Source organism: Sander vitreus, chromosome 13, assembly GCF_031162955.1.
Source record: "Sander vitreus isolate 19-12246 chromosome 13, sanVit1, whole genome shotgun sequence".
Lineage (NCBI taxonomy): Eukaryota > Metazoa > Chordata > Actinopteri > Perciformes > Percidae > Sander > Sander vitreus.
In genome coordinates this window covers 1,052,588-1,067,659 of record NC_135867.1, presented here as the reverse complement: position 1 = coordinate 1,067,659, position 15,072 = coordinate 1,052,588, and the positions used below count along the sequence as shown (strand labels likewise).

Below are 15,072 nucleotides of genomic sequence, written 5' to 3'. Positions count from 1 at the left end.
GAGCAGAAAGTCCTATGTGCTGCGAGGTAAAATTACTGTTTTTAACAAGGGAGTCTGGTGGCTTTCTACTTATGTACATTTTCTGCAGATTTGACAGTGATTAATTAAAGACGTTGTGATATGACAAAACATTTGATACATAAAAGTATTTTTTTCTTGTTTAATGCTACACTACATTAAAACATATCTTATAAAATACATCAGTTTTAACATTCAAAAGCCTCTAAAAGTGGTTCTATGTGAATGTCTTCATATTCTTTCTCTTTGGGCACATTTTCAGAATCTTCTAAAGTTTACAATAATCACAAAAAGCAATGTAGGTGTAACCAGGTTCTAATCAGCCTTCAACGTCACCTGCAAAAACACCTCAAGGTGTGGTGGGATCACTACTTCAATGCTTTTAGTAATGTCCTGGTTCGAGGGATAAAGATAAGATATATTTCAAATGCACTGACACTTAACTCATTTTTCTTTGGCTGTAAATTATTATTTACTTCATACAGAGACACAAATACACAGTAACTCTTTTCAAGAAAATAGTATTATTGAAAATGTCCAACAATGCATATTACACTACATATGACAACAAAATATGTTCTGGCCAGAAACTACATTTTAGGTTTTGCTGCAGCAATAGTCCCTTTAAAGTGCCCTTATATTATGAAAGGCCAGTTTTTTTGTTTCCAGATGGTTGTGCATGGTGACTTATGTGTGTGTGTGTGTGTGTGTGTGTGTGTGTGTGTGTGTGTGTGTGTGTGTCACCTCAATGATACATTAATTAATTTTAATTAATTAATAAATGCCTGGTCTTTAATATTTCAGATGTGTTTGAGCAAGATTTCTGCTCATGTTCAAAACTTTGTGCACATTTAAAATATAACTCATCTGTGTTCTCTGAGATTTGGAGGAGTCGTGATATTTTGAGAAAAATGAAAGTGATAATAGGCTATTACAAGAATAAAGTCACAATATTTCAGAAAATAATCCACCTGCACCACAGTCTGCTGTGCATTACGTGATTGCTCTGCTGATACGGTAGATGTCAGACCGTCTGACAGACTCAGAGCCCCGTTTGAGACTCTGGTCTCTGAATGAGACGAAGTTTAGGGAAGCGGCTGAACGCTGCTCTACATCCGAGGTGGAAAACCAAAACTAGACCTACTGCAGAAATACACAAAGAACAAACGGGACACATCTGCTGCAGCATGTCGACAGCAGAGCGCGTCCTTTACAAACCTGAAGCTGCACAGACTGCAGCAGCTCCGTGGTCTGTGCAGCTGCTTGTCTCTATTACAGCGAGAGTGGACGCTAAGCGACGCACAGGTCTGCTTCAGAGCTCCGTGTGTTTGAGTCTGACCCACAGACTGGAAACGTCACGTCACGGGAACGTCAAACTTAATCATTAGTTTGAATTTTTCCCCAATTAGGAAATGATCGACAATAATCATCAGTTCAATCTAATAATCAGGTTGACAAGTAAAGTACGGCTGAGGGGGGGCCTTAGGATGATCATATTTCGCAGGCAATCGCCTAGTTCGCCTATAGCAATCACCGGCCCTGCACACACACACACACACACACACACACACACACACACACACACATTTCAACTGTTGTGTGTCAAAATGGGCTGAATTCTGGTAAGAAAAAGATCCCCCCCCCCTACTATACTTTCAGTACATCTTTATGAGTTACGGTAGTCAAGGGAAATCAGGAACGTTGCTCTAGATAAAGGAAGTAGCACTTAGAAGTGCCTTTGTGTTTTCGGTCCAGGCCTCCGAAGTCAACCAGGGTCCCAGCATGATTACATCGTACGGGACCCAAAGGGGGTCCTGTCGCAGCCCGCACTGGTCTGGCTCTCTCGTAGTTTACTGGAGCGTGTTACCTCACTCACAGAAAGACTGTTGGCCATCGTCGTCACCGTCTTTCTCTGCAGATAAAAACACAAATATTATTGTTATTCAAGTTCAGGAGATATTAGCTTGATTAGTTAATAGGGGGGGCGGGACGAGACGAGACACCCAGCTCACGAGACCGAGACTTTAACGCTATTTTACAGAAAACCTCAATGAAGAAATAAGAAATAGGGCCCTATATTTTAACGATCTGGCGCAGGTGCGCAAATCCACTTTTGCTAGTTTGACGGCGGAAAAAAGGTTCTGTGCCAGCTGAGAGAGAACGAGAGGTAGGGAAAGAGAGAGGGAGAGCATTTTTGCAACAACAACAAAAAAAAAAATCCCCAGAACCCCCTGCAGTCCTCCAAAGTACCCCTAGGGGGACACGTACCCTCTGGAGTCCTCCAAAGTACTGCTAAGGGTACACGTACCCCCTGCAGTACTCCAAAGTACCTCTAGAGGGACACGTTCCCCCTGCAGTCCTCCAAAGTACCCCTAGAGGGGACACGTACCCCCTGCAGTCCTCCAAAGTACCCCTAGGGGGACACGTACCCTCTGGAGTCCTCCAAAGTACTGCTAAGGGTACACATACCCCCTGCAGTACTCCAAAGTACCCCTAGAGGGACACGTACCCTCTGGAGTCCTCCAAAGTACCCCTAGAGGGACACGTACCCCCTGCAGTCCTCCAAAGTACCCCTAGAGGGACACGTTCCCCCTGCAGTCCTCCAAAGTACCCCTAGAGGGACACGTTCCCCCTGCAGTCCTCCAAAGTACCCCTAGAGGGACACGTACCCTCTGGAGTCCTCCAAAGTACCCCTAAGGGTACACGTACCCCCTGCAGTCCTCCAAAGTACCCCTAGAGGGACACGTTCCCCCTGCAGTCCTCTGGAGGACTCCAGAGGGGGACAAGTACCCCCATTTGAGAAACACTGCTTTAGATGATGAACACCGAGCCGTCACCACACAGTGACTCACCAACACCGTCAGGATGGCGGCCATTACAGCAGAAAAAACAAAAGACACATTACTCTTTAACAGTTTATTTAGAACATAGATTTCAATTTTAGATAAAAATGGAAGCCATAAGGTCGCTCGTCGGTCTTTAATCGTATCTTCTCCGATCGTGTTTCGTATCGTGTGCACCTGATAATCGAGGTTTATTGAGGCTTCCAGCTTCAGGAACAGAACGATAAAGACCGTTGCTTGTTCTGGTTTGACGGCGTTCATGATGACCTCGTGTACCGCCATCGTGTGGCTGTAAAACGTGGCTCCAGACGTCACAGACAGCAGGTCGGTGGTCAAACAGCTTTACACGACCGTGTAGTACTACACGTTGAAGATGCTCACCCGTTTGTGTTCGATGGCGCCCGTGATGACCCCGCTGCTGCCAGAAGTGCTCCGTAACGGCCTCCAAAGCCACAGAACGACTCGAGACGTCACAGACAGCAGGTTTGCAGGCGAAGCACTTTACACAATAACGTAGTACTACACGTTAAGGATGCTCGCCTGTTCGTGTTAGACGCCGCTGAAGATGACTTTGTGTCCCGCCATCGTGTTGCTGTGGAAAGTGACTCGAGACGTCACAGACGGCAGGTTTGCAGGCGAACAGCCTTACACAACCGTGTGTACACGGCCGCCAAAAGGCGGTAGGGTTAGACGGCGTGCGTGATGACCCTGTGAACCACCATCGTGTTGCTGTGAAGAGTGGCTCGAGACGTCACAGACAGCAGGATTTCGAGAAGGATGCGGTCGAACGGCCTTAGAAGACCATATAGTACTACACGTTGAGAATGCTCGCTTGTTCGTGTTCGACGGCGCCTGTGGTGACCCCGCGTAGCGGCACCGTCGTGGGGGTGTGACTTCGTAACTGCCTCCAAAGCCACAGAGTGACTCGAGCCGTCGCCGACAGCAGGATTTCGAGAACGGGTTTCTTCATTGATCTTTACACATTTCAGTACTTGGTAAACACTTACAGGTAAACTGTAATTGTTCCAGGTACTGAATGCGTACGCGATCAAATGCACCAATGACACAACGACGCGTATCGTGCGGGCGCTAACCTGCAGCTCAAGTTGATTGTTGAAAGCCAGTCCCACTCCGCAGATTTCGAAAAACGCCTCGAAATGCCATGACGTTCGTCTTCGTCCTCCTCGTCCTCGTCGTCTTCGTCCTCCTGAACACGGCGGATAAAGCGAAGCAAGCAGCTCTGGACCCGGCCGTTAATGTTGTCTCAGCTCAGTGGATGGCGCCAATAAGCCAGAAACACAGATCAACGGCGGGCTTTTTAACTTTAATATGCCCTCGATACACTCAAGTCATCAACCTACCCCACTGTCTCAGTCATGGTGACCCACCAAATGTATGAACATGAATACATTATCAAGACTAAAAAAACCTAGGTAGCGTAAATGCAAAACAAAAACACCAACAGAACATCATTTACACACTTAAACTAGGACAAGGACCGTTAATAATTTAGTCCCATGATCCTTTGCACTGCATATGTTTCAGCCTGCTATCTGATTGGACGAGGAAGAATGGTGTGATATGATACGATATGAGGGCAGTTCGGTGAGGAAGGAGAGGAATGTAATCAATTCACAAACTATCTACCCAACGGAGGCAGAGCAACAAGTCATATGTGCTGCAAGGTAAAATTACTGTTTTTATCAAGGGAGTCTGGTGGCTTTCTACTTATGTACTTTTATACAGCACATAACATATTTGAGTACTTACATTTATATATCTGTGGGTCGCTAGAAATGTAACCGGGGACAATGGCTCACAAGCTTCATTTTAAAACAACATTTTAACATTTTTAGAATCTTCTAAAGTTTACAATAATCACAAAAAGCAATGTAGGCTTCTGCTGTGGGCCAAGACTGCAGCTCAACGTATTTTAGACATGTCATGTATTGGATTTAGTAGGTCATACGTCTAATAAAAAGGAAGTAACGAGAGAGTAACAACGGGATAGCCTGACGGCATGTGGCTGTAATAATCGTGTTCGGACAATAAAGCAAGTAAACGAAGAAGCTCCCTGTGATGATTAAATTCAGAACAACATTTAAAATATTTGACTGCCTTGCTGAACAACAGTGTCCCCTCCGCCTTTTGTCGGCCGTTCAGTCTCCCTCTGCAACAGTTAGCTATATAGCCTACTTCGGTTCATAAAGGTTTCCTCTTGTGTCCACAGTGAACTGCTGTCATAATCCCTCGTTTTCATTTTCTTGCATTTGTTTAGTCCATAAACCGCTGAAAGTCTGACCCAAACAGCAGCAAACGCTAAGCGGCGTAATACAGGAAGCCAGCTGCGCTTTTGTGTAGGAATTCATTAAGATAATATAGTGCCAAAGGAAATTACATTACATTTAATATTTAGAAATGTGTGTTTGTGTTCACATTGTGTCTAACCCATGAACGTGTGTTAACAACAAACAAAGGCAGTTTACAGAATAAGAAAGGAAACAATAATATATAACAATATAAGGAGATATTTCTTTACCGGTTTAAGCTGCCACGCTTTATTTTGAAACGCCGTGCAGTGTTAAAAAGGAGTCTTGATGTGAATACAGAAACTTGACTGATCTTTCTTCTGATTGGATGATTCTACTTACACTCACTCTGACCAATCAACAAGCAGCTAGGTAGCTATAAAGTCAGGTTCGGCAGCATTTCGCCACTTTTCTTGAAAACTCGAAACTCGTTAACACGATAACACGGAAATGTCTGGACGAGGGAAAACCGGCGGCAAAGCCAGAGCGAAGGCCAAGACCCGCTCTTCTCGTGCCGGGCTTCAGTTCCCCGTCGGCCGTGTCCACAGGCTCCTGAGGAAGGGGAACTACGCTCAGCGTGTAGGTGCTGGAGCTCCGGTGTACCTGGCGGCGGTGCTGGAGTACCTGACCGCTGAGATCCTGGAGCTGGCTGGAAACGCTGCCCGCGACAACAAGAAGACCAGGATCATCCCCCGCCATCTGCAGCTGGCTGTCCGCAACGACGAGGAGCTCAACAAGCTGCTCGGCGGAGTGACCATCGCTCAGGGCGGCGTGCTGCCCAACATCCAGGCCGTCCTGCTGCCCAAGAAGACCGAGAAGCCCGCCAAGAAGTAAACACCCGGAACCGGCTCCAACCACAACAACGGCTCTTTTAAGAGCCACACAAACATCCAACTAAAGACGAATCCTTTTACATAGTGTTATGACTTAACTAGGCAATTCCTTTTAAATACAGTGAGTCACCATATCTACAAATTACGTGTTGATTATATAGCTTGTGAGCACATTTCCGCAACATTTAAACAGTGTAGCCTGTTTTACATATAATTAACTGAATTATTTTCACCTTTGTATTCCCATTTCAGAGTAACGTTTGTACAGATTTAGGGAATAGCCTACGTTACAAGCCCTCCTCCTGATCAGTGTAGCAGTACAGGATCAATCACTAGAGCCGGCAAACGAGCATCATAACTAACTCCAATACAAACGTAAGCTGCATATGCCCGATTAGTACGTAATGTAGTTACTGTATAAAGGTTTTCTGCATTTACAGTTTAGTGTCCCACGTATTTCTCCTTGTTAAACCTTTAAATGCAGAGCCACTTTTATAACCGGCTGGTCAAACGACATAATATCATTAAGCAACCTATTTATGAAGCCACCCAGGATAGCAATATGTATATATGTTCCCCCTTCTAACAGTAAATAATGAAATAGCATCGTTTCAGGACTGTTGCTCGGTTAGTCAGGTTAGTCAGTTAGTTAGTGTGCAGGCTAAACCTGTTGGTATTATGAACATGCAACATTAGGCCTACATCTAGCCCAACTAGCCTACTTACCGTTTTCTTCTTGAAGCCACTGGGGATAAGCAATAGACACATTTGTAGTTGTCTGCACTACTTGAGTAATATATTTTTACGTTTATAATACTATTGTTAGGGACATTCTAAAACGCTTAACTTGAAAAAGCGTAACGTGGTTTAATGTACCTAAACAACGATCAATCATCACCAAAATTATCTCTCATATTGCTCCTCATAACCACTGAAAACTGTCAAAACATCTAACCCAAAGTCCAATTATTAAGGACGTTGGCTGACATTAAGCGGTTCTGCTTCATTAAGGGATATTGTAAGGAAAAAGCTTAACGTGGTTTAATGTTGAGCGCGGGGCACAAAGTAACACTTTTTGGTTTTGGCCAAATATTTCTAAAACCATTCGAGTTTTACTGCTCATATTTTTATACAAGCAACATACATATCTCTGCTACAAATGTGCACTGGAAGTTTGTTTTTAGGACCTACCGTTCTTGAACAATTCACCGAGAGTGGCGATAAGTGAAACGTTACAACCGGCCCCATATGCGGGGTTAGTTGTAGCAGGTAGAGGGTTAGTTGTAGCAGGTAGAGGGTTAGTTGTAACAGGTAGAGGGTTAGTTGTAGCAGGTAGAGGGTTAGTTGTAACAGGTAGAGGGTTAGTTGTAACAGGTAGAGGGTTAGTTGTAACAGGTAGAGGGTTAGTTGTAACAGGTAGAGGGTTAGTTGTAGCAGGTAGAGGGTTAGTTGTAACAGGTAGAGGGTTAGTTGTAGCAGGTAGAGGGTTAGTTGTAACACTTATAATACACAAAACATAAATACAAATAAACTAATAAAACACTTCCTTACTAACTCTGCATAATATAATAGTTTAATTTATGGATCTATTAAAACACATTACCCTTGTGTGTGAATATATTTGTTAATTTGCACTCTGATTTGTAAAATAAAAAACTTTAACAAACATTAAAATGTGTAAATATATTTTTCTTTATTTTTTAATTCAGCAAGACATTTAAACATTTGTGTAGCCTATAGACTCCATGTGTAAACTTTTAATTAAAATGGTTACCAGTGTGCATACACTCATTCTGAAGATATTTCTTTATAACATTAAACTCATTATTTCATTTAAAAGGTTTCCATTAGACCAGTGTGTAGCCTACTCATTTCTTTAAAACATTTTACCATTTAAAAATTACTGTGTAGGCTAGGCTACTCCTCTTTTTAAAACATTTAAGAACTCAGAGTCACGTGTGTGATTATTCCTCATCACATACGTGACACACATAGTACTTATTCCCCTTTGTACATAGCTCATGGGACCAACCATCACAGAACACACACTTTACCCATTTCTCCCCGGAGGCAGAGGCAGCGAAATGTTCTCCACAGACAGAGAACAATCATTAGAGATACTTGCGGACATCTGTTTTTTTCCCCCCACTGCAGCTTCTTTTGGTATTTTTGGATGCTGTGTTTTTGGGTTTTTTTCTCCTCCACAACAGCCTCTTTCCTGGGCGAGTCGGTGAGGATGGTACTTACTACCCGCTTTCTGGGCTTGGCCACAGCTTTTCGTGGACAGGCTTTTGGGAAAGGCCTGACATGAGAAGGGCTGAACGAGTAAATTAATTTAGGGAGTGCAGAGGGGCCATGAGTGAGTGCAGAGGGGCCTGGCATTGAGCCAGAGGGGCCATGAGTGAGGGAAGTAGAGGTTGGATCTGGCCTACAAGTCCTTTTCTCGAAAAACTTCAGGTCTGTAGGGCCAGATGCCAGTGCATCTGAACCCTGATGTGATGTTCTCCCGTGTTACTGCCTGCGGAAACGCTTTGGCAACGATGCCAGGAAGATCATAGATGTTGGCGTTTCTCCCTGGGTTGGCCTTCATCCATTGATCCAAGTGGCTGTTGACCCTACATTTGAAAGACCGGAAAACAGTGCGATCAAGGGGACACAGTTTGTGTGTGCAGTGGGGAGGAAAGGTAAGCAGGACTATGCCCTGTTCTTTGCAAAACTGCATGGCGGGTACGGATATATGGGAGGCGTGATTGTCCAATAACAGTAGCACTTTGGACTCAAGGGATGGTTTTGCATGGTTAGCGAAGTGACGAAGGTACTCCACAAACTCCTCCTTCTGCATCCACCCTGAGCCGTTTGCCACGCCAACTGAAGCAGGTGGTCCCCCGTTGATGAAGTGTGCATGAAACCTGTTACGGGGAAAAACAAAAAAAGGTGGGATTGAATTTCCCAAGGCATTTATGGCTACAGCAACAGTCACCAGTGTACCCCTCTCCCCTAATGTTAATGCCCCTATCTGCCGCTGTCCTTTTGGGCCGATGATCCTGTCCGGTGCTTGGACTCCTGTTTCATCCATATTCCACACCTCTCTTCCCGAGAAAGAATGGCGCTCATATACAGTCTGTATATACAGTTACATATATACATATATACAGTTCTGAAAGAAATGCCCCACTGTGTGAATGTTAAAACTGGTGGCCCTTGCTACACTGGTGGCCTGTGGTTTCTGGATTGAAAGAGACCTATTCCTTTTTAGGAAACTTGTAAACCAGTCCCTGCCTGCCATTTGGGACTTTTGCCACGACTCTGGAAACTTGCAGTTGTACTGAACTGCACACTGGAAAGCAAGTTTCCTGACCTGAGAAACATGAAAATAATAAATAAAAAAACAACAAACATAATAAAACAGTAAATAGATGAATTGCTTTTTCATTTGTTTCACACAAATTAATCATTCAAACTAGCTTTATAACTGGGAAATAATATGAACCTGCATTTGAGGTCCGAGCATTAGGCCTACCTCTCTTGGGCTCAGCCCGTAGCACATTCCTGACGCTTTAGTTAAGTAGTCTCTCAACTTCTCCTCATCCTCTGTTGACAAAACCATCCTGTGGCTTGAATAACCCGTGGTTGGCAATGGTGGGTTGCCACCATGCAGCTCCTGCATCCTTTTTAAAAAAATAATAAATCATTGTAGGGTGACATGGCAGATGCCATAGGAACCCGCTGCACCCCTAACTGAACCTCGCTGGCTGCCAGACAGAGCACCTCCATAGAAACCCCCCTAGCTGTGTTCACGCTGTACTTCAATACTTTCAAAATATTGGTTTTGAAACATTAATGCAAATACAACACTGTGAGTTAAAAATGCCTCCTTTTGTAGTCTAATTATCGGTGCGGCTTAGTTGTAACACCGTGTTACAACTAGCCCCGCTGTGTCGTGTTTACCTCAGGACTGGCTAGCACTTGCTAAGCGATGGTCACATCTTTTAAAATGGTACGATGTTTTAGCCAAGAGGACGGTGATCAAGGCAATATAAGATTAGATACACTGACTTTCACACACTCTTTAGAAATCGAAAAATACTTACATGATGCCAAAACACAAACTCCTCTCTCTCTCGGAGACAACGGGAGTCAACAGTATTCCAAGATGGCGGGAACACGTCTAATGGAAATGTCATTACATCTGTCTTCAAAGAATCTCTTGACAGAGGGGAGCTTCCTCCTTCTCTGAGGCAAGGTGTCGTAACACTTATCCCAAAACCCCACAAAGACCCTCTATTAATTGAAAATTGGCGTCCCATTACATTACTAAATAATGACTCCAAGATTCCAGCATCTCTTAGCATGTATGCATTAGTATGTCATTACATGCCCTGAAGGCAGCTTTTGCTTTATGGAAACAGAAACGTTAGACCATTTATTCTATAGCTGTTCACACAGCTCTTCTCTGAGGAATGATAAACAATTAATTACTTAATTAATTAATAAAGACATCAATGGACAATTTAGCCCAAACATACATTTATCTGATTTTGATATCTTTTACTTTTCTGACTCAAACTCCTCCGTACAATATATAGTCAACTTAATAATTCTGCTTGGAAAATTATTTATTCATAAATCAGTTTATGAAAAACAAATCCCTTTTCAATGTTTTTAAGCTTAAAATGATAGATTGTATTTCTGGATTAGAGGGTAATGCAATGTTTATCTTATTTATCTTTAATAATTAATTTAACTGATTTTTACAGTCTGATACTCTGGCTATGTACTTTTGTTTATCATTTTTTACTGACTACTTATTACTACTCTCGACTGATATGTATTGTTCTTTTTACTTTACTTATTTTTTTTTTATTCTTAATGAAAACATGATGTGTTCTACAAGTTCAATTTCTTTTTTTTGACAAATTGTAACAAATGTGTTCTGCAATAAAAAACAAACAAATGCCCTGAAGCACATCCGGTTCCACCCTGTGCAACCATCTAAAAAAAACCCGTGACATTTAACCCCATGTTACTTTGTGTCCCGCGCTCCCCTAATGTCAGATAACGTCCTTAAAAATAGGACTTTGGGTTCGATGTTTTGAGTTTTATGAGGAGTAATAGGAGAGATAATGTTGGTGTTCATTGATCGTTGTTTAGGTACATTAAACCACGTTAAGCGTTTAATAATGTCCCCCCATTGTTATCGTTTCAGGTCTGTTGCTCTGTTAGGGTTTGTATGTGGCTCTTAAAAGAGCCGTTGTGTGTTTGTAGGCTGGTGCTGATTGAGTTTAAGCCCTCTCTCCGCGGATGCGGCGGGCCAGCTGGATGTCTTTGGGCATGATGGTGACTCTCTTGGCGTGGATGGCGCACAGGTTGGTGTCCTCGAACAGGCCGACCAGGTAAGCCTCGCTGGCCTCCTGCAGAGCCATGACGGCGGAGCTCTGGAAGCGCAGATCGGTCTTGAAGTCCTGAGCGATCTCCCTCACCAGGCGCTGGAAGGGCAGCTTGCGGATCAGCAGCTCGGTGGATTTCTGGTAGCGACGGATCTCTCTCAGAGCCACGGTACCGGGCCTGTAACGGTGAGGCTTCTTCACTCCGCCGGTGGCCGGGGCGCTCTTACGAGCAGCCTTGGTAGCCAGCTGCTTCCTGGGCGCTTTTCCTCCGGTGGATTTACGGGCGGTCTGCTTGGTTCTGGGCCATTTTAGTTTCTCAGTCTTCTCTGTGTTCACAGCTCAAGAACGAATACCGCTCGGATTGAACAGCGGCTTTATAAAGGAACTGCCGGAGCCAGGGCGGCGCTGATTGGTCCAGACCGGGAGACACGCGGGCTGTAGCTGATTCACTATTGGACAAAAGGAATTCAAATGTAGACACTCACACAGCCGCTGTCTCAACAATGGCACATAAACGGTTACAAGTAAAGTTTAGATTATGTATTACTTTTTATAATCATTTGAATGTTTATTTGTATTTTTGTGGTTAATTTTTCCTGCTCGTTGTATAGATTGATCACTTCAAAGTAACATCGAGTTACTGTTTGATTGTCATTGTGATGTCAAAATATTATTTGTCTGAGTGGATGTTGAAAACAACTGATGCAATATTTCTTTATCATAACACACCTGTTTAGTTACACTGTCACCCAGTTTATCCACGTTATAGGAGATATAGAAGGACTTTATTATATTGTCTTTTGTTTGAATAACTTAAGAGGCAACAGCCTGAGTCAACTAACCTGTTCAGTTCATCTTCATTTATTTCAACTGTTCTTTTTGGTTTCCATGTAGACCTTCATATCTGCAATATCCCTGTTTCTTTGTCCCTCCAAATTTTCAAAGAAGTTGGATGCAGAAGTTATTTCCTATTGGAATAATCTTCCTGTTTCTCTGACATCTAAAGACCACAGACCGCTGCTTCTGGACATCTTTATTTTCTCATCTTAAAACAACCTGTTCATGCTTTTAATTTGTAATTTATAGTCTTGTTCATTTGTGCTGAAAACAAACGGCTTCAAATGCTCTTTTGGTGATTAATTGATTTAATTATCTGTGTTACTGTGTCTAATTCTTCTGAAACAGCTACGGTTGAGAATGAGCAAGTGGTTTGAATCTGTGTTTGTAACACTGTTCGGTTTGTATGTTTTATTATTTTGTATTGGTGTTTATAGGACCCACTTGGAAATGAATTGCTACATTTTAGATAGATAGATAGATAGATAGATAGATAGATACTTTATTGATCCCCAAGGGGAAAAGCTTAAAGACATCACACACAACATACACATACATCCACACTGAACAAAGTCATCCATCATTGTTCTGCTCATCTACCTCATGTCTATTTCAATCCTATAATTACAATATTGTTAGTAATTAATTATTGTTGTACTGTACACTATTTTTTTTTTTTTTTATTCTTACCATCAACTCTGTTTTTATTCTTAATATGTTAAGTGATGTACTTTGAGAGCAAAGATTACCGGAGTGAAATTCCTCGTTTGTCTACGCAAACCTGGCCAATGAAGCTGATTCTGATCATAAACAGGATGAGTAAATAACAAATCCACATGAATAATATGCACAATAAAACAAACATGACAACTGAATCAAAAGTAAGGTGTTCTATGAGAGTGTGTGTCATGGTGGTAGTGCAAGACACAGTAATATAAAAACCATAGCAGTGCAAGGATAACGTTTTAAAAAAGACAGCATTAAATATGGGCATTATAAGGGAATAAAGTAGACAATAGGATAGACACAAATCAACAGTCAATATTAGAGGTTTGAAGTAACAGTGTTACCACCACTGTTCAAGTATTAAGTCAGACCTCAGTCCAGGCTGGGGGGAGGAGGGAGGGAGGTGTTGTTCATATGGGCTAATACAGGGGGCTTCAACGATTTTTTAAGGACCCCCTATTACATATTGTAGAAAATTAAGTTGCATATTAAACTACAATAACGTGTAGGGCGGCCTAAAGCCTTTATACATACTTTTTTTTTGCATAGAATACTAAGCTATTAAAATAATAGTTATAAATCATGTTTTAATGTTAAACATACGTGTGGCACAGTGAAACCTTAGGATTAACTATCTGTGGATAGTAAGCCTGACATCAGTGAGTTTTTTTCACAAATAGGTTGATTTATATTTGCTAATATGTTGGAGTCATGTGAAGACATTTTAATTTTTTGAATGAAAAAAAAAAATAATTTGGCGGCCCCCCTGCAGTAACTCTGAGGACCCCCTAGGGGTCCCGGACCCCCTATTGAAGACCCCTGGGCTAATATAACCAGTAAACAGTGTAACCAAGGATTTAAGGGTCTATCCTTCCAGCTCTAAAGAGGGTTAGAGGTAGATTCATGAACAAATGTAAGTTAAGAGGAGGTAGTGTTACTCTCTTCTTGTGTGTTAGCGCCATCCTGTGGCGGTCAGAGGACAAAGCACCGAAGGACTAGTTTTCCCTCTTAAATGTGGCACACTAATGCAGGGTATTACTAATATTATTACTAGGCTACTAAAGCTTCTGAGGCAATATCACTTCACAACTTACATAACCTGACCTCTACTTACTCAGATTTGTATACATCCCCTAAAAAAAAAATCCTTTGATAGACTGCATTTATATCTACTGATCTTGTTATGATATTGCAGGGCTACTATCACAGAATTGGAAATATCCCTCAACCTAATACTACTACTACTACTAATGGGTACTAATGCTAACCATAACAGCTAACATCACACTACTCTTCACCACCATATTTCATGTAGATCAAAGTGCTCTGATATAATAAATAGAAAAACAATGGAAACAGACATGATAATGTAGGAAATCAGCTCGTTGGTGAATGTGTGGTGGCTCTTAAAAGAGCCTTTTGGTGCACGGAGTGCAGATTAAAGAGCCACTTTACTTCTTGGATTTCTTCGCTGCAGCTTTCTTTGCCGGAGCTTTCTTCACAGGGGTCTTCTTCTTGGCGACCTTTTTAGGGGCAGCCTTCTTGGGAGTAGATTTCACTGCTGGCTTTTTGGCAGCTTTCTTCACAGGAGACTTCTTGGCTGCTGGTTTCTTGGCTGCTGGTTTCTTAGCGGCGGTTTTCTTGGCTGCCGTCTTCTTAACAGCTGTTTTCTTAGCGGCCGTTTTCTTCTGCGGGGACTTGGCAGCGGGCTTCTTCACTTTAACGGGAGTCTTGACTGTTTTGGCGGCTTTAGGCTGAGCCTTGGGGAGCTTGAAGGACCCGGATGCCCCGATCCCTTTATTCTGGACCAGCTTTCCGTCGGTCACCAGCTTCTTCACCGCGGTGTTGATGCGTTTGTTGGACTTTTCCAGGTCGATGCCTTTGGTGGCCAGCGTCTTTTTGATAGCCGGAAGCGACGTGCCTTTACGGTCCTTGGCCTCGGTCACGGCGTCGAGGATGAGCTTAGGGAGGGAGGGTCCGTCACTCTTTGCCCGGGGAGCTGCCTTCTTCTTGGGGGCCTTGGCCGGGGCCTTCACCGCGGGAACTGCTGGAGCTTCTTCTGCCATGTCTGTCTCTTTCTCTGTCGCGTTATAGTCTGCTGTGTTCCCGCTCGGGCAGG

General features: G+C 43.0%; 3 protein-coding genes and 1 pseudogene across 3 annotated transcripts in view; 2 read left to right on the top strand and 2 right to left on the bottom strand.

Moving 5' to 3' along the window:
- LOC144527971 (histone H4) overlaps positions 1 to 201 on the top strand; it is a 1,007-nt gene extending 806 nt beyond the window's left edge. The window contains exon 1 of the mRNA XM_078266344.1: positions 1 to 201. This exon is cut by the window's left edge and continues 806 nt beyond it. The gene's annotated coding sequence lies outside the window, so the exon portion shown is untranslated.
- A 5,408-nt stretch (positions 202 to 5,609) lies between these two features.
- On the top strand, positions 5,610 to 7,379 carry LOC144527969 (histone H2A-like). Its single transcript, XM_078266341.1, has one exon. The coding sequence runs from the start codon at positions 5,621 to 5,623 to the stop codon at positions 6,002 to 6,004; it is 384 nt and encodes a 127-aa protein (XP_078122467.1). The 5' UTR covers positions 5,610 to 5,620; the 3' UTR covers positions 6,005 to 7,379.
- A 3,784-nt stretch (positions 7,380 to 11,163) lies between these two features.
- On the bottom strand, positions 11,164 to 12,808 carry LOC144528192 (histone H3-like). Its single transcript, XM_078266671.1, has 2 exons — positions 12,784 to 12,808; positions 11,164 to 11,728 (listed from the first exon to the last, which is right to left on the bottom strand). The coding sequence occupies exons 1-2, from the start codon at positions 12,806 to 12,808 to the stop codon at positions 11,286 to 11,288; spliced, it is 468 nt and encodes a 155-aa protein (XP_078122797.1). The 3' UTR covers positions 11,164 to 11,285.
- Positions 12,759 to 15,034, bottom strand: LOC144527678 (histone H1 pseudogene; annotated as a pseudogene).
- Positions 15,035 to 15,072: the final 38 nt, after the last annotated feature.